Source organism: Osmerus eperlanus, chromosome 20, assembly GCF_963692335.1.
Source record: "Osmerus eperlanus chromosome 20, fOsmEpe2.1, whole genome shotgun sequence".
NCBI lineage: Eukaryota > Metazoa > Chordata > Actinopteri > Osmeriformes > Osmeridae > Osmerus > Osmerus eperlanus.
In genome coordinates, this window is record NC_085037.1 from 1,761,546 (window position 1) to 1,782,461 (window position 20,916).

Here is a 20,916-nt window from a genome sequence, read left to right on the forward strand (position 1 = left end):
GAGTAGCGCAATTGAATTGTTACATCGCATCAACGTTGACCCTTCTGGTCCAATCACACGCTCGCTGTCCGGCAAGTTCTGTTTATGCCCCGCCCCCTCAGTGTGCCTCTTGGATCGTAATCAGGGAAAGGTGTTCTGTCATCCGCTGTGACAGTAATTATACCTTTTCGGGTTTACTTTCCTTACTACATATATTACATTATTTGCAGCTATCCGTCTAAAAAAACATGGCATCTTCTTCATCTCTCATTTTTGCTCTCACGTTAACGCTGTGGATGTTCGCCGGATCGGTTCTCGCCAAGGGCGATGTGCTGGAGCTCGGAGACGGGGATTTCGATTATCTGGCATCGGAACACGAGACAATGCTAGTAAAATTCTACGCTCCGTGGTAAGCGATAATGCTATGAAAGAAACGGGTCAAATACGGCGTTTGTGCTACTTGTTTTGCTATTCTGCGTCTTACTTTCCGCTATTCCGGTGGAGCGGGCGTCCTGAAGCATGTCTGCTGACCAGAATATCCCCATCATAATCACTTGGATGCTAGCTTGAGATCCACGACCGCGGATCTTGTCCTTAATAACAGGCTAATTAATGTACAATCATTCACTTCAGACGCTATCTTCATAAATAAATGCCACAAACATTGACATTCCCAGTCACCATATTTTCCTGCCCTGAAGTTGTCCTATTCTGGTTAGAAGATACATCCGTTTGGTGTTTGCAGGTGTGGACACTGTAAGAAACTCGCCCCGGACTTTGAGACGGCAGCAACCCGACTGAAAGGGACCGTTCCTCTGGCCAAGGTTGGGAGCCCGTCACTAAAACTTCTGCACAGTGTTGTCTGCTCCTTAATTTGCAGTTTTATAAATGTTCCTGCCTCTCTATTTCTCTTCTTTACCTGTCTCCTCCCCCCCTCACCCACTGCTCTCCTTTCCCCCCAGGTGGACTGTACCGCCAACCCAGACACATGTGGTCGTTTTGGGGTAACAGGATATCCCACACTCAAGATCTTCAGGAACGGAGAAGATTCCTCAAGCTACGATGGGCCACGAACAGCAGGTGCATATTTGTGTCTGTGTGCGCGCATCTGTGTGTGTGTGCATGTCTGCTTTGTGTGTGTGTGTGTGTGTTGTCACCAACGTTGTTGTAAACTATGACCCTGGCTGTGCCTCCAGATGGCATAGTGCACCACATGAAGAAGCAGGCTGGTCCCAACTCTCTGAGCCTGCACAGCCAGGCTGACCTTGAGGCCTTCATCAACCACTTTGATGCCAGCGTTGTTGGTGAGCTGGGGAGGAATGGGGTACGAAGGGGTGAGTGAGTGAGTGTGTGTGAGTGTGTGAGTGTGTGTGTGTGTGTGTGTGTGTGTGTGTGAGAAAAGGGGAGGAAAGAGAGTTGAGTCTGGGAGTTTCTCCTTGCTTGTCTTTCGATGGCTCTGTGTGAAGGTCTAACACAGCAGATTACCTCCTCCTCTCCCCCCCCCCCTAACCCTAACCCCCCATCATCCAGGATTCTTCCCAGGGTCGGAGGGCAGCCAGCTGGCTGAGTTCCTGAAGGCGGCCAGCATGATGAGGGAGCACTTCCGCTTCGCCCACACGTCCGACCTGAGCCTGGGAGCTCCGTACGGCGTGGCCGCCAAGTGAGACACGCCTGTGGACGTGTTCATACGACCCACACGTCTACTGACCAACACGCTTCCACAGTCACTGCTGTGTGGACGTGTTAAAACCCCACCAGACGACACACTAGTACTTTCTATACTCATACTTTTCATTAATGGATTATATCTACTGGATTATGGATTATATCTACTGTCTAACAGCCAGACCAACGCACTCACCTTCTCTTCCACCTGTCTGTGTGTGTGTCTGTGTGTGTGTGTGTGTGTGTATCCAGGGGCGTGCTTCTCTTCCGGCCCCCCAGGCTGAGCAGTAAGTTTGAGGACAGCGTGGTCCACTTTACCGACACCATCTCCCCAGCCTCTCTTCGACGCTTCATCAGAGACAACATGTAAGGCTTGGTTTTAGTGTCTAGGTTCTGGTTTTAGTTCTGGTTGTTCCAGCAGCTCTATAAACACTGGAGGGGGCCGTCGTAGAGGCTCTTATAACAGAACCCATGGGGGTAAAAATTGGACAAAGTAATAGTTTCAGGTTGAAAATCTCTCTGTCTCTCTCTGTACTGTATGTATCTCTCCTGCCTTTATCTGTCACTCTGTCTGTCTCAATAGTAAATGTCTCTATACAGGATCTCTCTGTGTGTTGTCTAATAAATGTCCCTGTTCCCTCTTTGAACAGTTTTGGAATTTGCCCGCACCTGACCAATGAGAACAGGGACAGGATGAAGGGGCGGGACTTGTTGACAGTGTACTACGACCTGGACTACCTACGCAACCCCAAGGGCTCCAACTATTGGAGGAACAGGTAGAGCCACTGGCCAATCCTGAAACCAACTTATCTGCGTTGATTTGTCAGTGGAACCTGAATGCTCCTTCTTCTCTTACTCCTCCTTTTTTTTATCTTGTTCTTCTATTTCTTCCTGTTTTCCTCCTCTTTCCCCTTCTTCTCCTGCATCCCTCTCTTCCTCCTCCTCCAGGGCGATGAAGGTGGCCTCCCAGTTCCTCTCCCAGGGTCTGAGTTTCGCCGTGGCCAATCGGCGGGACTTTGTGGACGAGCTGGAGCAAGAGTTTGGACTGGGGGCGTCCGACGGGGGGGACCTGCCCTTCGTGACCATCCGGACCGCCCGCGGTCACAAGTACACCATGCGGGAGGAGTTCACGTGAGTCAGGGGGCTGGGTCAGGGGGCTGGGTCATGGGGCTGGGTCATGGGGCTGGGTCATGGGGCTGGGTCATGGGGCTGGGTCATGGGGCTGGGTCATGGGGCTGGGTCAGGGGGCTGGGTCAGGGGGCTGGGTCATGGGGCTGGGTCATGGGGCTGGGTCATGGGGCTGGGTCAGGGGGCTGGGTCATGGGGCTGGGTCATGGGGCTGGGTCAGGGGGCTGGGTCAGGGGGCTGGGTCAGGGGGCTGGGTCATGGGGCTGGGTCATGGGGCTGGGTCAGGGGGCTGGGTCATGGGGCTGGGTCATGGGGCTGGGTCAGGGGGCTGGGTCATGGGGCTGGGTCAGGGGGCTGGGTCAGGGGGCTGGGTCAGGGGGCTGGGTCAGGGGGCTGGGTCAGGGGGCTGGGTCAGAGGGTGTGAAGAACTCTGCCTGCTGGAGGAGCTGAGGGTTAAGTGGAGGCGTGCTCTGCCCCCCTGTGCTGCAGGAGGGACGGGAAGTCTCTGGAGAGGTTCCTGGATGAGTACTTTGCCGGACGACTGAAACGCTACATCAAGTCTGAACCCATCCCTGAGAAGAACAAGGGACCCGTGAAGGTCGGTCTGGCTGTCTGTCTGTGTCTTCATGTCCGTCTGTCTTCCCGCCTGCCTGCCTGCCTGCCCTCCTTCCTCACGGTCTGTCTGTCTGTATGCCTGTCTGTCTTCATGTCTGACTGCATGTCTGTTTGCCTGCTTGTCTGCCAGTCTGTCTATGTCTACATTGTCTTCAACAACAACAGTTCCTATCTAATCGTGTGTGTGCGTGTGCGTGTGTGTGTGTGTGTGTGCGCGCGTGCGTGTCCAGGTAGTGGTAGCTGAGTCATTTGAGGAGATGGTGAACGCTGCAGAGAAGGACGTGCTGATAGAATTATATGCTCCCTGGTGTGGACACTGCAAAAGCCTGGAGCCCAAATACAAAGAGCTGGCGGAGCAAGTGAGAGACACACACACACATTCAGACTTATACACACAAACACACACTCACTCTCACATACTGCATACTCACTCACAGACACACTCACTTTTTCCCTCACACACACACACACACACAAACAATCTCTCTCTTTTTCTCCAATGGATTGTATGTGTTGTGCCTCGCAGCTCTACGATGACCCCAATATTGTCATCGCCAAGATGGACGCTACGGCCAATGACGTCCCTGAGGGCTTCGACATACAAGGGTGAGACACCGCATCCCCCTTTCTTCGTCTCTCCTTTTTTCTCTCCCTCTTTTACTGTGACCATCTTGGTTGCTAATTCCATCATCTCCCTCTCTTTCTCTCTGTCTCTCTCTCTAGTTTTCCCACCATCTACTTCTCCCCAGCCGGTCAGAAGAACCAGCCGAAACGATACGAGGTAAGACCCACCACATCAGTCTTTCAACGGGCCGTGCACCTGGCCAGTCATGTTCATTCATCCGTTGTCGTTGGTTCCAGGGAGCTCGCGAGGTGAAGGACTTCCTCAACTTCCTGAAGAAGGAAGCCTCGCACGCCCTCGTCGTGAGCGGAGTGAGGGAGGAGCTGTGAACAAGCAGGAACGGGAAGTGAGGACTGGCCGGGGTGCATGGTGGGAGATGTGGTTTGGGACCTCCCCCGGCGCTCACGTCGCAGGCTGTCTTACTGTAGAGTCGCGAAGGAACATCTGACAAGATCTCTTTACAAAACTGTTTTCAAACGATAACGCGTGGCTGACTCGACAGGAAAAGAGCCACCGGTTGTGTGGAGAATATTCCCACGGAATTGAAACAGAAGGACTACCTGGAGTGAAGGAGGAGGTGGAGAGAGAAGACCTCTGTTGATTAAACATACACTTAGAAGTTCCAGGACAGAGACCAGTGGGTAGGCTCTCTGGCATGACCTGAGGACCCTGGAGCCACCAGACTCAGCTGCCTTTAAGGGTTCATGGTGCGTGTAGATTAGCCTTGTGTTATCTTCGGGTCATTCTGACCCATCAGTCGATGTGACCCACCGTCGTATTGCGACAACTTTACCGCATACAAAAACAAAGTGAAGCATTTTCTTTTAACCGTTGGGCTGTCTCAGACCCCCAACATTGCGGAGGTTAAAAGAAAGTTATTTTTATTTGTTTTTGTATTGGGTAAAATTGGCTAAACACAACGATGGTTCGTTATGAACCTTTGGGTCATGTGACCCGAAGGCAGCACAAGGGTTAATGTTGTCTCTCCTCTCATTCTAAACCACATTATTCTGTATAGACTCTGTCCATGCTTCCTATCCCGGTTCCTTTATTGGTTAGCATGAGAACTGATTTCTTGTTTTGGAATCAAGGGGCAACCTCCAGGGCTGAAAAATTAAGTGGCTTAAAGTGCAATACCGCCAATGGTCGCCAGGGGCTGGCTCCAAAAATCTCTGGCTCCCATTCAAAAATCGCCAACTTCTCTCACTAAATAAAAAAAAATTGTCCACAATTCATTATGGTGTCATTAGCTAGATTCCCTTCTTCTTATCAGTGTCCTGGTGGTCCATCTGAAAATGATTTGATGATGTAGATATTAGGCCTCAAAGATCAGTATATTTGGGGGGTGGATGGCTTGATTGACAGGTATACTAGCCAGGGGCATAGAGGACAAAGTCCGTTAGAGAGGTGGGCGTGCATCGTGTCCTCGCCTTCTACACCAGACGTTTGAAACCTCTGGGCCTACACCAGATTCTAAGAACCCCCAGACCCAGAGTTCTAGAATCCCAGGCCCTACATCAGTTCTAGAACCCCATTCCATACACCAGTTTTTGAACCCCAGGTCAAAAGTTCTAGAACCCTGAGCAGACCGTGAGGAACTGGGACATGCATATACTATAGTTGTGTGTTTGTTGTGTGGTACTAATTTATTATGCATATTTATTTATTCAGTATGAACAATACAATGGAATGAAACAAACAAAACTCTTTTGTACATATCTACAAAAGCTCTGTGTTGTCTAATATTGTCTCTGCATTTTGAATAGTCTGTTTTGACAAAGCCTTATAATTTATCAGTGTGATTTTTTTGTTGTTGTCTTGCCAGCGAAGGAGCAACCATTACCAGTGTGTTGTTTGGTGCTGAAGCTGGGGTCTTTGTCATTTCTCTTGGCCCTTTTATCAATGAAACGAAGAGTTTCATTGATAAAAGTTTATTAAAATAAAGATAAATTTTTCTGAAGTCTTCTGATGCCATTCTATGACTGTCTGGCATGGGTCGTGTTGTATGTGCGAGAGAGAATTATGGTCCTGTGAAATGCATGCACTGGATTAATGTACAAACAAATACAGGTCATTCAAAATCAACGATGGAATTTATCGGCTACTGTTTAGGGAGTGCCTTTGTGTCACATCCCCATTAATCCTCTTAAGCGTTCTCCACTCATTCTATTGGTAGAAATTAGAATCAGTCATTACTTTGTCGTAGACTATTGGTCAAGACGTCAGCAGCCACCCGCCTTCCTGTGCCTCCCTTCTTCCTCCCCTTCCTCTCGTGCTCACCAGAAAGTTCCAGGCCGTTGTTCCTCCCGAGCTGACAAAATGATGGGCCAACAGGTTCTAGTGTTAAGTAAGTTGTTCACATTAATAATAATAATACGCCTAATAGATACAGCATGTGTGAAATTTCAATGAAATCCATTTAGGTATTGTTGTCTTTGTGATATCTGGACACGCCTGCCACACATAGCGGATGCTAGCGAACGACAAAGCAGTCAGCATGTGCTGCAGCACTATGATGCGGCATGTCTAAACTGCCGGAAATCTAGCTATGCTAACTAGCTGTAGTCTAGCCACCATACTGCAATATCCCGGCGTTACTAGCTAGCACCGTTATTAAAATAAATAAACTTCAACCAAGGCATTGAAGCTGTGTGAATCCAAGAAAGACATTGTAGCCTTAGCTACATTTAGCTAGCTAACTAGCAGACACTGAGCCCTTCTTAGACCGATTAACTAGGCTAGCTAGGTAGCTAGCTAGTTGACTGTCAGTAAACCAGTAGCTAGCTATTAAAAAGTAGCAGACTAGCTTCTTCATTGGCTCGCCTATATGACTTATACATCCGTAGGCTACATCAGGTACGATGCTAGCAAGTTGTAATCCGTAGTTGACAGATTTGCACCTGGTCCAGCGTCCATTTGTGTTTTGACAGAGTAATTTAAGAGCATCAGTGTCGCTCATTGAATGAGTCATTTATTTAACTAGCGCTTTGTTTCCATCCCTTATGACCACTGTTTTGCGATCAATTGTTGACCCTCTCCTCGTTCTGTCTCTCGGTCATCCCCACCTCTCTCCCTGTCTAACTGTTCTCTCCTTTGTCTCCCTTGCAGACCAGAATATAAAGAGAGAGTCTGGCCGTAAGGTTCAGAAGGGAAACATCACTGCTGCCAAGGTGAGAGATCTGTCTGTGTGTGTGTGTGTGTGTGAGAGAGAGGGAGTGAGGGTGTGTGCGTGTGTATGTCAGTCAGCCTGGATGTCATTTAATTGATGCCATGCTAGAAATATTAACACGTGTGTGTTCCAGACGATAGCTGATGTGATCAGGACATGCCTGGGTCCCAGGGCCATGATGAAGGTGAGGTGCAGGTCTCACTGCTCATGTATCAACTCACCTGTACCATGACGGGCCAAGGAGTAATGTGTGTGTGTGTGTGTGTGTGTGTGTGTATGTAGATGCTGTTGGACCCCATGGGTGGCATTGTCATGACCAACGATGGAAATGCCATTCTGAGAGAGGTGAGTGTTGTGTACTGATGTTGTTCCACAGTAGCTGACCCTGTGTATGTTTGGAGCTTGTGGGCCACCACATGATGCATTAGAAGTGTTCTATATTCTCTGCAGTCTTGTTATTGGTAAAACACCACAGTCAGTCCAATCCAGCATGTTCCCTTTCTGTTCTATTACAGAACCTAGTACTTGTATATAACTCAAGGAACAGGTTTATTACAGAACCTAGTACTTGTATATAATTCTATGGTTAGTATTATTACAGAACCTAAGACTTGTATATAAGTCGAGTGGTTAGTATTATGAGGGAACAGGATGGTGGGGGGGGGTCACAGTCAGGATAGAGCTGTCCCCCATCACCCCCATCCCTGCAGGTCTGAGGGGACGGACAGGTGTGAACATGGTTACTACGGGGACCTCGCCAGCCAATCAGAAGGCAGCGTGGTTGTTTCTGTTGTTTGTTTAGCTCACACCTGTCAGACTCTCCCAGAGGCCTTCCTCCCAGAGGTGAAACCTGTGACCGGTTCTAGTGATGGCAGTGATGGATGTCCCTGTGGCTAGTCTCCCTGAGTGCCTCTGCCCCCTCCCTACCTCCCCTACCTCCCCACCCAGCTCCCCCTCCCTCTCTCTTAGAAGGGGCACTCCTGACCCTTGATTCTCTGCTGTATTTGTATGTGGCTTTGGTCAGGAGTGTGCAGACTGGGCGCAGTGTAACAAGGCCGTCTGGCTGTGTCTCCATACAGATCCAGGTGCAGCACCCTGCAGCCAAGTCCATGATCGAGATCAGCCGCACCCAGGACGAGGAGGTCGGGGACGGGACCACCTCGGTCATCATCCTGGGTACGGGCCCGCGCCCCGATTCCTACATCCTAGGACTTGAATCCCACATCCTAGTGCCTAGCCCTGAAACCTACATCGCAGGACCTAGTCCTGATTCCGCCATCGTAGGACATCACGTATAGCATATAACATTGTCCCTGCTGGTTTAGTTTTAAGACTGTGACGCACCTAGGTACTCAGCTCCAGGTAAACACACACAGGACCAGATGAGGTAAAGCCTGTGTCCTGAACTCCTCCCCAGCTGGAGAGATGCTGTCCGTAGCCGAGCAGTTCCTGGAGCAGCAGATGCACCCAACAGTCGTCATCAGTGCCTACAGACAGGCCCTTGAGGACATGCTGAACACCCTGAAGGACATCAGGTACACACACACACACACACACACACACACACAGTGATCCGCATCCCCTAGACACACACACTCTGAGACTGAACTACATAGACACACAGCGACACCCTCTAAACACACACGCTGTGCTACCCAGACACCCAGTGACCCTCCCCTCCTCCCCAGCACCCCCGTGGACCCGGAGGACCGGTCCATGATGCTGAAGATCATCCACTCAGCCATCAACACCAAGGCCCTGAGCCGCTGGTCTGACATGGCCTGCGGCATCGCCCTGGACGCCGTGAGGACCGTGGAGATGGAGGAGAGCGGCCGCAAGGAGATCGACATCAAAAAGTATGCCAAGGTTGAGAAGGTAAGGACGAGGGTGTGTGTGTGTGTGTGTGCGGAAGGAGAGAGGCGTCCATTCACGTGATCACACTCGGTGAGAGATGGTGAGAATGTCAGTGAGGTGAGAAAGTGTACGTGCGTGTTTGAACTGGTGTGTGTGTGTAGACGTTGGAAGTACGTGAGAAAGTTTCTTTTCTTGCATGTGCAACATGAATAGTTCCTCATGTGAGTAACACGTGTGTGTGTTCAGGTACCCGGTGGCTTCATGGAGGACTCGTGCGTGCTGACGGGGGTGATGGTGAACAAGGACGTGACACACGCTCGTATGAGACGCATGATCAAGAACCCTCGCATCATCCTGCTGGACTGCTCTCTGGAGTACAAGAAGGGAGAGAGCCAGGTACACTTGGACACTACCACTGCATGTGTGTGTGCTTGTGTCAGATGAACATAGAGATCAGTCACAAGCAGGACTTCTCCAGGATGACACCAACACTGCGTGTGTGTGTGTGTGTGTGTGTGTGTTAGACGGACATAGAGATCACTCGTGAGGAAGACTTCTCCAGGATCCTGCAGATGGAGGAAGAGTATATCCAGCAGATCTGTGAAGACATCATCAGCCTCAAACCTGACCTGATCTTCACCGAGAAGGGAGTTTCCGGTAATACGCACACGCACACATTCTACACACACGTTTGTTCTCACTCTTTTTTCAATATTCTCATTAATATCTGTTCCTCCAGACCTGGCGCAGCACTACCTGATGAAGGCTAACATCACAGCCATCCGCCGAGTCAGGAAGACTGACAACAACAGGATCGCCAGGTCAGCCCCCACACACACACACACACACCCACACACCTTCACACACACTCATGCATCCATGCACTCTTAATGTGGAGCTCATACACAGTAATCCTCATCTCCTGTGCTTGTACAGTGTGTAAATATAGCTGTACAGCTAGCTAACTTGCTGCTGCTCCCAGACCACATACAGCTATAGCTTTATAACTGTGTGTGTGTGGTCCAGGGCGTGCGGAGCGCGCATCGCCAGCAGGACCGACGAGCTGCGTGAGGAAGACGTGGGCACGGGGGCGGGGCTGTTCGAGGTGAAGAAGATCGGAGACGAGTACTTCACCTTTGTCACCGAGTGCAAGGACCCCAAGGCCTGCACCATCCTGCTGAGAGGGGCCAGCAAGGAGATCCTGGCTGTACGTACAGCGCGTGTGTAGGGGGAGGAGAGAGACGCCCCAAGGCCTGCACTGTTCTCCAGGCATATCAATCAGCATATTTGTGATAGATTTTTGTTTGTGACTTTCTCACTCTTTTTCTTTCTCTACCGCTCTTCCCCCCCCCCCCCCCCCCCCCAACAGGAAGTGGAGCGTAACCTGCAGGACGCCATGCAGGTGTGTCGTAACGTGCTGCTGGAACCCAGCCTGCTGCCAGGGGGCGGCGCGACGGAGATGGCCGTGTCCAAGCGCCTGATGGAGCGCTCGCGCTCCCTGACCGGGGTGGAGCAGTGGCCGTACCGCGCCGTGGCCCAGGCCCTGGAGGTGGTGCCCAGAACCCTCATCCAGAACTGTGGAGCCTCCACCATCAGGGTGCTCACCTCGCTCCGGGTAAGAGAGACTGTGTGTGTGTGATTAGGGTGTTGGCTAGAGGTGTCAGTGTGTGTGTGTGTGTGTGTGTGTGTGTGATGCTTCATGCTGACCTCCATGCCCCCCTCCCCTCCAGGCCAAACACACCCAGGAGGGCAGCACATCCTGGGGGGTGAACGGGGAGACCGGAGCCCTGGCCGACATGACTGCCATGGGGATCTGGGAGCCCCTGGCCGTCAAGGCTCAGACATACAAGACTGCAGTGGAGGTAAGGAGGAACTGGACTAACACGCTCTCTATCTCACACACACGCACACACACACAATCATTCATTCAATAATTGCCATACCTTGGAGTTCTATATTTTTCTGTTATCCAATATATTGTCATTATCTCTTTTTCTAATCTCTTTCTTTGCTCCCGTCTTTTTCCTTTCCTCAGACGGCCATCTTGTTGTTGCGTATTGACGACATTGTGTCTGGCCACAAGAAGAAGGGAGATGAGCAGACAGGAGGAGGACCGGGCGCGGAGTAATGGGGGGGAGGGGGGGGGGGGTGGAGAGGAGAGGGAAGAGGAACAGAAGAAGCAGCAGTCACCTGATCTGTTTTGGTTGTCACGGCAGCCGCTTTGGTGGTATCAGTGTTGGTTGTCACGTTAGTAGTATTGGTCATCATGGCATCATGTCTGACAGATACGTTTCTGAGTTTACTGAAGTTAATGTGTGAGAGTGTGTTTGTGCGCGCGCGTGTGTGTTTTTACAGTATTTATGTTAGTGGGTGATATGAATGTTTATGACTGCGATCCCAGACCAGGATCCATCTACGCTAGTAGTGTGCCCTCCTCACTGTCTCCCTCACTGGGAGTTTGACTGAACCAACACCCTTTCACAAAACACCAACACGATACTCATTCACTGCTGATAACGTCCAGTGGTTGAAGACTTTGCTAGACTTTGCCAGTGTATAACAGTACTGTAACTGAATGCTCTTTCTGTAAACTTGACTCAAGTATTGAGGTCTTCATAACGGTGGCTGCATGTTTTACTGTGTTGCTCTAGAACTTGTCCTCCGCCATCCTCCCCGACCTGTCGTTTAGGACTGCTAAAACCTCAATAAAGTTGTGTGAAACTAACGTGTGCGTTGTATAAGCCCCAATGCCGGGTAGGCTACTTAATATCCACAGAATGACTATTTGATGTTAATCGTAGCTCTAGCTAGCATGAATCGTGTTGAGCTACAGTAGCTACAACCAAGCGGAGGTAACTTTTGAGTTAAGCATTGCGATACAAAAATGAGAAGTAAAATATTAAGTATTGAATACGAAATGATTCCACATATAGACAAGTACTGTTCTGCTCTCCAGACATAAATACGTAAAGTGCACCCTGCTGGTGCTATTGTACCGCTAGTTATGCTGTAGCTGTATCAATGTTAAAACCGCCTTGCACCACTCTGAAGACGGGGGAGACCGCACCGGCTTCTGCTCCGTTTTAACGATTTGGATTCTTTGCGGAAACTGGAGGAAGAGGTGAACGATAACGTCTCATAGCTCTACCAGTTTGCTGAGATTCGTAAAGTCGTGTTGTCTTTTGGCGTCACTGCCTTGTGACCCCTCCGTCTGCCGCTGGGTGATCAAGGCGAGATCTTCTTCATACATTTTTAAAGAGATTTTCTTAAGTGGTCCCGCCCCCTCTGTTGTTCATAACTTGTCTGATACAGCCTCATGATTTATTCAAGAGTACAGTTTCGTAAGTACACCCCCCTTATGGTATAACCCAATAGCTTCTCCCCTCCAATTCATCTTAGTGTGTATATTTGTGTGTATTGTGTATATACAAATGTGAGAGTCTGAGTGATGATAGCCACACAAGTGTGTGGTTGTGTATGTTTGCACTATGGAGTGTTAGCATAATGATAGTGTCTGTGTGAGAAGTGTATTCTCGATAGTGTGTGTGCTCATCTCATGCATAATGAATGCCAGTTTTTTCCCAGCAGATGGCAGGCAAGTGTGTGTGACATGGTGCCCAGTGGGGAGGCCAGACTGACAGCGTGAGGTAACACACCGCGCAGAACGGCCTTCTGGGTCCCGTTACACACCCTGAGCCCACGCCGTCTCCCAGGACAGCCTATCTACTGATACATTCTACCTGGCCGTCAGTGTGCTGGTGTGGGCTCTACCATCCCCCCTGGACACACATACCACTAACCCCATCTACATACACACACACCCCTTACTAGCAGCTCATAGCTTCTTCAGGTATACAGAGAAGCAGAGTGTGTATTAAACAATGACAATCAGGGGGTCAACTTCTTCTCCAGGGCGTGTATCGACCCCCCCCCAACCTGTTGTTTTTACCTCTTTTGGGGGGGTCCAAGTCTTAATTAGGGGGGTCAACCCCCCCCCCCCCCCCCCGTCATTCGCACCCTGCAGAGAAGCTATGAGAATGTTCTTGGTCTGACCGACAGGTTTGAGTTACTGTGTGTACTTGTTTTTCCAATATTTTTGTGAGTGATATAAGTGTTCCTGTGTTTCTGACTACTCCTTTATTTATTTTCACCTACTGGGCCCCACCCAGCTTGCGACATAAAGACAGCTAAAACAATGTTTTTTCTCTTACCCCCTAGTAATCCAAACCACACACCGAAAGCCAAACAATCAATTAATTTATTTCAAAGCATTGGTCTTTTCCTTTCATAATTATTTTAAATTTTTGTATTGAAAACCCCTCCGTGTAGACAGCACACAGAACGCCAAACACACAGACTCGTCACAACAGCCAAGGATGGAAAAAAAAACATCAAGTGTGAGTTAGGGGTCAAAGTAGAAGTTTAACCTCTGACCTCTGCTTCGTAGTAAAACAATCGACTGCAATATTTTTCATAAAAAAACAACACATAAAACACCAAACTGTTTTCTGTTTTTAACTGAATCTATATACATATTGCCTTACAAATAATAGATTGAAAGTTTCTTGCTCTGTGTAAGTAACAACAGCAGACCTAAAGTTTTATTAAACTAACCTGCATTAACAGCAAGACAGAAAGGTAGAAAGGTTCTTCAGATGAGATTTTCTCTTCTTCACTCCTGACAGTTTGTCTCTAACCAGACATCAAAACAACCCAGCAGTACCCTGGGGTCACCTCGCTACCGTGACAACAGTATCCTTGGTTACAGTCTTGGAATGCCAAGCCGGTAACAGATATGGTGTGTTAAACCTTTCAGAAAAATAGTACAAAAGTCTATTTGTTTCTGTCTGTTCTGGAAGGACAGGTGAGGTGGTAGGACAAGCTGCTAAGGTGTGGGAGCATGCTAGCTTCCTGGACAGCGACTCACATGGAACCTCTCTGGGAAAACGTTCCGGAGATTCTAGAGTCTAAATGTTCCAAACTCCCCAGGATAGACAGATACTGTTATTGAAACAACTAGAGACTAATTTTACCTGAACGAACCCCCCCTCTTTACCTCCCACCCCCTTCCCTCCCTCTATCTATCCATCCCAGTTTAATTCCTACTGCTAATCACATACAGGGTGGACCTTGGACTCAGCTAGGCTACTGTATTGCCTTGTGGGCATGATTATCTGGTTAACAACTGATTGGGGGTGGGGGGGGAGGGCTGAGGGTGGTGGAGGTGTGTATAGGTTGCCTTCCACCATGCAGAAAATGCTCTGACTTTCACTGAATCTTTTTTTTTCATACACGTGGAACCAGGTGAACACTTTTTCGAGCAGAGGATCGGAGCTGAGAGTGGGCAGAGGAACGCCAGGCCCCGCCCCCTCTGCCCACTCTCCTCTTCCAACTGGACCCCGGTGCAACGGGGAGATATTCGGGGGGTATTCATTTTCCTTTGAAATATTACAAATGAATCATTGAAATCAGGAGTTGTTTATCATATATATCTCATCATATATATATATATATATATATATATATATATATATATATATATATATATATATATATATATAAAAGGACCCATGTAGCCTCTACAGTGAAATATCTAAGGTGTACAAAGAGAAACAATCTGAAGATTTCCATGTCCTCCCAGGTTCTTCTAAGAGGGGCGGCGGGGGGGGGGGAGTTGCTGGGGTCCGGACCAGGGGGGGCTCTGAGGGGGTGGTGGGGAGGGCGGAGGGGGGCGGCCTAGTCATCGTCGTCGTCATCATCATCCTCTCCCTCGTCCTCAGCCTCCCTCTTCCTCTTCTCCCCCTGAGCGCGCGCACGCTCGTCTGGAAGAGAAACCAGCCAATCACAGCGTCAGATCACATGCTCCTCTGTGACAGCAAATCAGCCAATCATAGCATCAGATCACATGCTCCTCTGTGACAGCAAAACAGCCAATCACAGCGTCAGATTGCATGCTCCTCTGTGACAGCAAACCAGCCAATCACAGCGTCAGATTACCGGTTACTGTGTTGGAGATGACTGCCGTGGCAACAACGTGTTCTGGCGTAATGAGGTGAGAACACACTGTCATGGCACCCTCAGAGAGAGGACACTTGTCTGACAGGTGACAGTCAGCCTCCCTCAACCAATCACACTGTATTATACATCTCTGGTCTCACCCCCCAACCAATCCAGTAGCTCCTTGAAGAAACTAGTCCAACATTAACAGAGGCAGATGCAGTTCTGCGACAGCCATTTTGGTTTAATCATGCTGATGTGACCCTCTGGCTTTAAATCTCAAGCACTGCATCTTGTTAAGACCTCAGATATGCAGTGTGTGGGTGTGAGTGCGTGCGTGCACTTGTGTGTGTGTGTTCCTGTGTGTGTGTGCAGAGACATATAGAGGAGTTCATCTACACTCTCTGCACACATGGGGAGAGCTGCTGACTACTGATAACCCTGAGCTCACACTCCTACACACACATGCACACACACAGTCATTCACGCGCGCACACACACACACACACACTCCTTCACGCGCACACACACCTACACCTACGCACACTCCTACACACACACACACAAAGGTACACACAATTACCTATGCGCACACACACACATCTCCAAGACCATGTGCAGTGAGTGTAGATGAACTTCCCTATATGGTACGTGTGTGCGCGTGTGTTTTCAGGTCCCACTCCGTGCCGACACACGGACACACACACTGTGTGCCTCCAAATAGAACGGCTGCATGAAGCTGAAAACAACCCTGCAGTAGCTGGATGAAGACATGAAACAAACCAGGCCAATTTAACCTGAAGATGCATTATCTGATGCTATCTGGCTGACCATAACTACAAATGTGTGTGAGGTTGTGTGTACGAATGCATGTGCCTATATATATATGTGTGTGTGTGTGTGTGTGTCCAGAGAGTGTAGGTCAAAGCCAGAGTCTGGTCTCACATGGGGAGAAGAGACACATGGATCAGTGTCAGATCAATAGCAGTCACTCAGACCTACACCTTACCATGGATCAATACACACACACACATACACACACAGCTGGTCCGCATGCCTCGGGTGGGATATGGCAGGAACACCGCCAAAGTTGCTAGCTTGATCCACGCCATGACTCTGCGCAACTGTTACAACTAACAAACAAACTATTCCTAAATATTCCTCCTCACCTTCCTCCTCCTCTTCCACATAGTCATCATCATCCTCTTCATCCTGCAGGAAACAAAATGCAAACCATCACACCTTCACTCTGGCTGAGAAAACAGACCATCACACCTTCACTCTGGCTGAGAAAACAGACCATCACACCTTCACTCTGGTTGAGAAAACAGACCATCACACATTCACTCTGGCTGACAATGAAAGACGCACATCTTAAAGACACAGATGTCATTGGACTGGAATGAACCACTAAACAGTTTCAATATCTATTCAGAATCATAATCAGAATGGGTTTTATTCGCCATGAAAGTTTGCACAGACAAGGAATTAGCTTTGGCAGGAAGGTGCAAACATTAAACATATAGGAATCTAAAATTTAAATATGAGGACTAACTATACTAAGGGTACATTCATGTTTTACGGTCCAAAACGTATGGTACGCTTGATTTGAGTTGATTTGAGTCGGCTCTTAAAGACAGTGAAATGTTCCTTTATGCGCCGGTTGTGTTGGTCTCACCTGGATGCCCTCCTTCATCAGGTAAGAGAGGCCCACCTCGCCACCTTCCGAGCCCTCCTCTTCCTCCTCCTCGTCTTCGTCATCGTAGTCCCCAGTGGGGCCGGCGCCATCCTCACCATCCTCATCATCATCTGAGGAAGAACGGGAACTTAGACAAGAGTATAGACATTGAGAAAACCAAGAAGTCTAGCAGGTTGTCAGGGAACCCTCCTGTTATGAGAACCTGTGTCTTTCCCCTCTGAGAACTTGACTTTTTCAGTATGATAGATATATAGGATCGACAATGTTCTCTGTTATAGAGAAACCCAATACAATAAAAAAGCTCTACCATTGTGACAGATACTTCAGGAAACTTGAAGTGGAGAGACATCTTCGGTTTGGTTTTCTTTCTGAGCAGTGTTGCAATGCTGCCTTTCCTGTCTTCTGGTACCTGAGATGTGGTTACTGTACACTGTGTCTGGTAAATACAGACTGCTCCTTCATTTTGAACACCAAAATACCGTTCACTTCTGATCCTTGATCTTCTGCGCTACTCTATGTACATTATTTCGCATATCGCTTTGGATAAAAGTGTGTGCTAGACCAACACAATGCCAAATGTAGCCCCTGCCAGGCTAGCGAAGCTCTGGTCCGTTAGTGACGCGGCGTTTCCTGTCTCACCGTCGTCGTCTGCGTCCGAGTCGGGGGCCTCGTTGTCCTCCTGGTCGAAGCCGTCCAGGTAGGTGACCTGGGGCAGCAGCTCGAAGATGCTCTCGCGGTACTCCTCCAGTGTGGTGATCTCACAGTTGAACAGGTCCAGGGAACGCAGGTTCTTCAGGTTTTGCTGAGGTGGAGAGGTCAAGGGTCAGCTCAAGTCACTATTCATCCTTCTTGTCACCCCACAACCAATATGTTCAGGTACGGCCGGTCAGAACTGCTAGTATGGAGTATTTATTACTCTCTCACGCTCTCTCTTTCCATCTATATTGGGACCTTACTTGCCTTTGAGTACACATTGTTATTTACACATGATGTGAATGCGGTGATGGTGGAGAATGAATCTGGGACCTTGCGATCTGTCGTCAAATACTCTACCACTGAGCTGAGTTACACCCATCCCTACAGTGCCCCAGAGGATGGTTCCTGTGTGTGTGTGTGTGTGTGTAGGCTCACCAAGGCCTCCACGTTGCTGAGCTCTTTGATCTTGTTGCCGCTGAGGTTCAGGTACGTCAGGTTAGGGCATTTCTCCGCCAGCGTCTCCAGGGCGCCAGAGATGTTGTTGTCGCTCAGTTCCAGCTAGGAGCCGGGACCAAGAAAACTGGATTTCAACTCTTCAGTCAATCAATGAATCAATCAACCAATCAATTGATACATTAGTCAGTATCTAGTTAGCAAAGTCTGTATTTGTGCTGCAGTAAAATTTGAATTGACTTTGTGTAGTTGAGGGCAGGGATGCCTCCTACTAACTGAGGGCAGTGAAGCCAGGTACTAACCTTGCGTAGTTTGGGCAGTGAGGGCAGCTTGGCCAGGGAGGTGAGGCCCACGTTGACCATGCTGAGGAACTCCAGCTCCTTGAAGTCGTCTGACAGGCCCTCCACCTCTCCATCACTGGAGCGGCAGTTATCCACCACCAGCTCTGCTACCTGGGACACACACACACACATATGATACATACACAGAGAAGCACAGGCACACACATACATTAGATCAGTGGTGGACTCAGGGGGGGGGGGGGGGGGGGGAGCAAAAGAGCCCCCTTGGATGCCCCTATAGTAGATTAAACATGATAAACGGTCCAGTACGATGGCCCGGTGTGCAAGAAAACGTGATAAAGTCCCTTCTAGGGTCCAACGTCTTATATTACCTTTTCTTTATTGCACGCCTCCCCAAATACGTTTAACATGCCTGTTAGTGGTGCGCTCAGCCAACTTATCTACGGGGCTTTATAAAGACCGGAAGTATCATCGGACAAACTAGTTTGTATGCTGGGTGAATTACGCTGCTCCGGTGCTAGTAGTTCTGCCACACCTGCCACAACTGAAGAAGCCCCGGGCGCGAGAAACTTCCGTCTCTCTCCATGCACCTTTCACAGAGCTGTTCTTTTCAATGTTTTTTAGGCTAGGCTACTACATCCCATTATAGTTAGGCCTACTGTAACACGATCCCGATATGGGGCGTCGTGTGCTGAACAATACTGTACTAGGCTAAAGGCATATCCGCCTAACATTCACCGAAGCTGGCGAAAGTTTAAACAACGACGGATTTATGTAACTACGAAAATCGTATTTTAATAGTTGGAGAGCGCCTTGCCGCGGGCAAACTGGGAATGAATGAGTCGCCGTGCTTGTCAGGGCTGTGCCGAGTGAATGCCTAGCCTGATGGAGTAGATGTGGGGTTTACTGTAATCTAGTCTAGGCGCGCGCGCGGGGGGTGGGGGGGTCTGAGCCCCCCGCCAGCCATCTGCTTCATACCCTCTACTCCAGAACCCGGGGAAGACTCTAAACTCCAAACTGTTATGTATATTGAGTGTATAGGGAAGTGATTTTGTGTGTGTGTGGCATTTGATGGACACGAAACACTGTCGATTACATAACCACTAGGTTACATTACAAAGGCTATGGTGGAGTCGAACAACAACTTGTCTCCAACGGGCGGATGGGCTATTTAAACTGGCTGCTGAGGTGCCCGCTATTCGCAGATGAAGCACACCGTTTTAACAGTTCATTAATACGACGTGTAGCCTAACTCTCATTTACATATTTGGCCATTTGCTGTGTCTAAATCCGTCACCACTTCGCTCATATAGATGTAACAAAATGACTTCCACTCCCCGCCCGTCAGGAACGGAGGTCGACAACAGACTAGGCTACTGAAGCAAGTACAGAATCAGCAGCACTGACGCCACCGACGCCAGTGCCTGCGCGTCTCGCCCCGAGAGCGGTCGGTTTGTGTTTTTGGCAAAGATCAACTTCATGCGCATATAGCCTTCCTACATTTCGACAGAATCTGCTCACCAAAGCTAAAGACGGTATCGTTTATAAAACATTGATTTTGCGGAGAGCTTTGGCTTGTGTAGAGAAAAAGAGGTCGGAGTTAAACCCGATGTAAAATGTCCGCTCGGGAAAACGAACGTTGTGCCATTTGGTCATCCCGGTAAGCTCGTTCGAATCGCCCCATTACGCACGACACGCCTGTGTTATGATTTCGGTAAAAATTGGCCGTTGCATCAAAATGATAATTAGAGCAAACAACTTTCAAAACAACGGATCCACGCCTCCGTGGGTAATAGCCTAAAAGTTACACATTCAGGGTCTACACCGTCAATACTGAACAGCAAAACGTGCTTCAAGTTAACAACGCGGTTCTCTGAGTTTCGTTCGACGTTATTGACTTTGGGTGATTAAACAAGGCTCCGAAATCAATAAAGGACTTAAATCAAATTGTGTCCCTGTTGCCGCTTTCGTTGTCCATGGAGATCCTCGGCGCACGACAAGGAGGGTGATATCGATAAGATGCTTGTGCTCCCACAAAATGACCCAAACGCTTACGTCTTTTTTAGGCGTGTTTGTAATTGTTTAAATACTATACGATAACATTCCATAATTGTTGCGACCAGGCGCATTCGGAATCAATCAAAAAACTAACTTGGACACGTAATAGGACTCGCATCCTTTCTGGTGTCCACGCGCGGCTCTTCCTGGACCACAGCGCGAGCCTATCTACAGCTCCCCGGCTTCCATCACTGCTCGGTTATTAAAATATAAATGATATTGTCGTTTAAAGTCTCACCTGTGCTGGTGTCCTGTTCCTCAGCTCTAAACTGATCCTCTTTTTCATCTCCATAATTTAATAGATTAAAAAAAACACTAGGCGAACGTTAAAAAAAATATCAATCAAATGTTAAGAAACTCCGGAGTCTGGACCCGCAGCTCGGCTTTCTTGGATAACCACAGTTTCCAACTGATCCTCCATGATACTTCGCACCCAGCCCCCTCTGTCCCAGCCCGCCTCCCGCGGCTCCCGATTGGCCAGTGCCCCCATCTCTGATCTCGATGGGACTACGCGGTTGTCAATCAAACTGATCATTCTTATCAACATAATCCGTCTCTCACGACGGTCGCCATTGGCCTTTATTGTGCGCGCAGTAGAATTAGATGGGTCGGTGCAAACGTCAGTATCCGTCTTTAAACGACACCTCCTCCTCCGCTTTGTTCCGATTGGCGCCTTTAT

The 20,916-nt window shown here is 49.0% G+C and overlaps 3 protein-coding genes across 4 annotated transcripts; 2 read left to right on the plus strand and 1 right to left on the minus strand.

Annotated features, from left to right (window-relative positions):
* Nucleotides 1–87: 87 nt before the first annotated feature.
* On the plus strand, nucleotides 88–4,758 carry LOC134040670 (protein disulfide-isomerase A3-like). The gene is made up of 13 exons (XM_062486693.1): nucleotides 88–388; nucleotides 725–803; nucleotides 942–1,059; nucleotides 1,176–1,283; nucleotides 1,510–1,639; nucleotides 1,897–2,010; nucleotides 2,295–2,420; nucleotides 2,593–2,775; nucleotides 3,262–3,370; nucleotides 3,618–3,746; nucleotides 3,914–3,993; nucleotides 4,111–4,168; nucleotides 4,249–4,758. The coding sequence occupies exons 1-13, from the start codon at nucleotides 228–230 to the stop codon at nucleotides 4,336–4,338; spliced, it is 1,485 nt and encodes a 494-aa protein (XP_062342677.1). The 5' UTR covers nucleotides 88–227; the 3' UTR covers nucleotides 4,339–4,758.
* A 1,461-nt stretch (nucleotides 4,759–6,219) lies between these two features.
* Nucleotides 6,220–11,757, plus strand: LOC134040669 (T-complex protein 1 subunit gamma-like). Its single transcript, XM_062486692.1, has 14 exons — nucleotides 6,220–6,356; nucleotides 7,118–7,179; nucleotides 7,312–7,362; nucleotides 7,461–7,523; nucleotides 8,258–8,354; nucleotides 8,596–8,713; nucleotides 8,867–9,053; nucleotides 9,279–9,428; nucleotides 9,557–9,689; nucleotides 9,772–9,853; nucleotides 10,059–10,239; nucleotides 10,402–10,647; nucleotides 10,763–10,894; nucleotides 11,068–11,757. Exons 1-14 carry the CDS (start codon nucleotides 6,329–6,331, stop codon nucleotides 11,158–11,160), a joined length of 1,623 nt encoding a protein of 540 aa, XP_062342676.1. The 5' UTR covers nucleotides 6,220–6,328; the 3' UTR covers nucleotides 11,161–11,757.
* A 1,515-nt stretch (nucleotides 11,758–13,272) lies between these two features.
* Nucleotides 13,273–20,649, minus strand: anp32e (acidic (leucine-rich) nuclear phosphoprotein 32 family, member E). Of its 2 annotated transcripts, XM_062486888.1 has the most exons (8): nucleotides 20,476–20,649; nucleotides 18,180–18,329; nucleotides 17,961–17,982; nucleotides 17,860–17,891; nucleotides 17,368–17,530; nucleotides 16,708–16,838; nucleotides 16,199–16,241; nucleotides 13,273–14,854 (listed from the first exon to the last, which is right to left on the minus strand). In XM_062486888.1, the coding sequence occupies exons 1-8, from the start codon at nucleotides 20,527–20,529 to the stop codon at nucleotides 14,769–14,771; spliced, it is 681 nt and encodes a 226-aa protein (XP_062342872.1). In that variant the 5' UTR covers nucleotides 20,530–20,649; the 3' UTR covers nucleotides 13,273–14,768. The 2 variants fall into 2 exon arrangements, with proteins under 2 accessions (XP_062342872.1, XP_062342871.1); XM_062486887.1 differs by having other exon boundaries at nucleotides 17,860–17,982; nucleotides 20,476–20,646.
* Nucleotides 20,650–20,916: the final 267 nt, after the last annotated feature.

Bases quoted from the DNA above. Each gene is read 5' to 3' on its own strand.
- LOC134040670 (XM_062486693.1), top strand. From the start codon at position 228: ATGGCATCTTCTTCATCTCTCATTTTTGCTCTCACGTTAACGCTGTGG. The intron at 389-724 runs GTAAGCGATAAT...TGGTGTTTGCAG, and splicing joins GTAAAATTCTACGCTCCGTG to GTGTGGACACTGTAAGAAAC. The intron at 1,640-1,896 runs GTGAGACACGCC...GTGTGTATCCAG, and splicing joins CCGTACGGCGTGGCCGCCAA to GGGCGTGCTTCTCTTCCGGC.
- anp32e (XM_062486887.1), bottom strand. From the start codon at position 20,529: ATGGAGATGAAAAAGAGGATCAGTTTAGAGCTGAGGAACAGGACACCA. The intron at 18,330-20,475 runs GTGAGACTTTAA...TGTGTGTCCCAG, and splicing joins GGAACAGGACACCAGCACAG to GTAGCAGAGCTGGTGGTGGA. The intron at 16,839-17,367 runs GTGAGACAGGAA...GTTCTTCCTCAG, and splicing joins CTCGGACGCAGACGACGACG to ATGATGATGAGGATGGTGAG.
- LOC134040669 (XM_062486692.1), top strand. From the start codon at position 6,329: ATGATGGGCCAACAGGTTCTAGTGTTAA. The intron at 9,690-9,771 runs GTAATACGCACA...CTGTTCCTCCAG, and splicing joins CACCGAGAAGGGAGTTTCCG to ACCTGGCGCAGCACTACCTG. The intron at 10,895-11,067 runs GTAAGGAGGAAC...TCCTTTCCTCAG, and splicing joins CATACAAGACTGCAGTGGAG to ACGGCCATCTTGTTGTTGCG.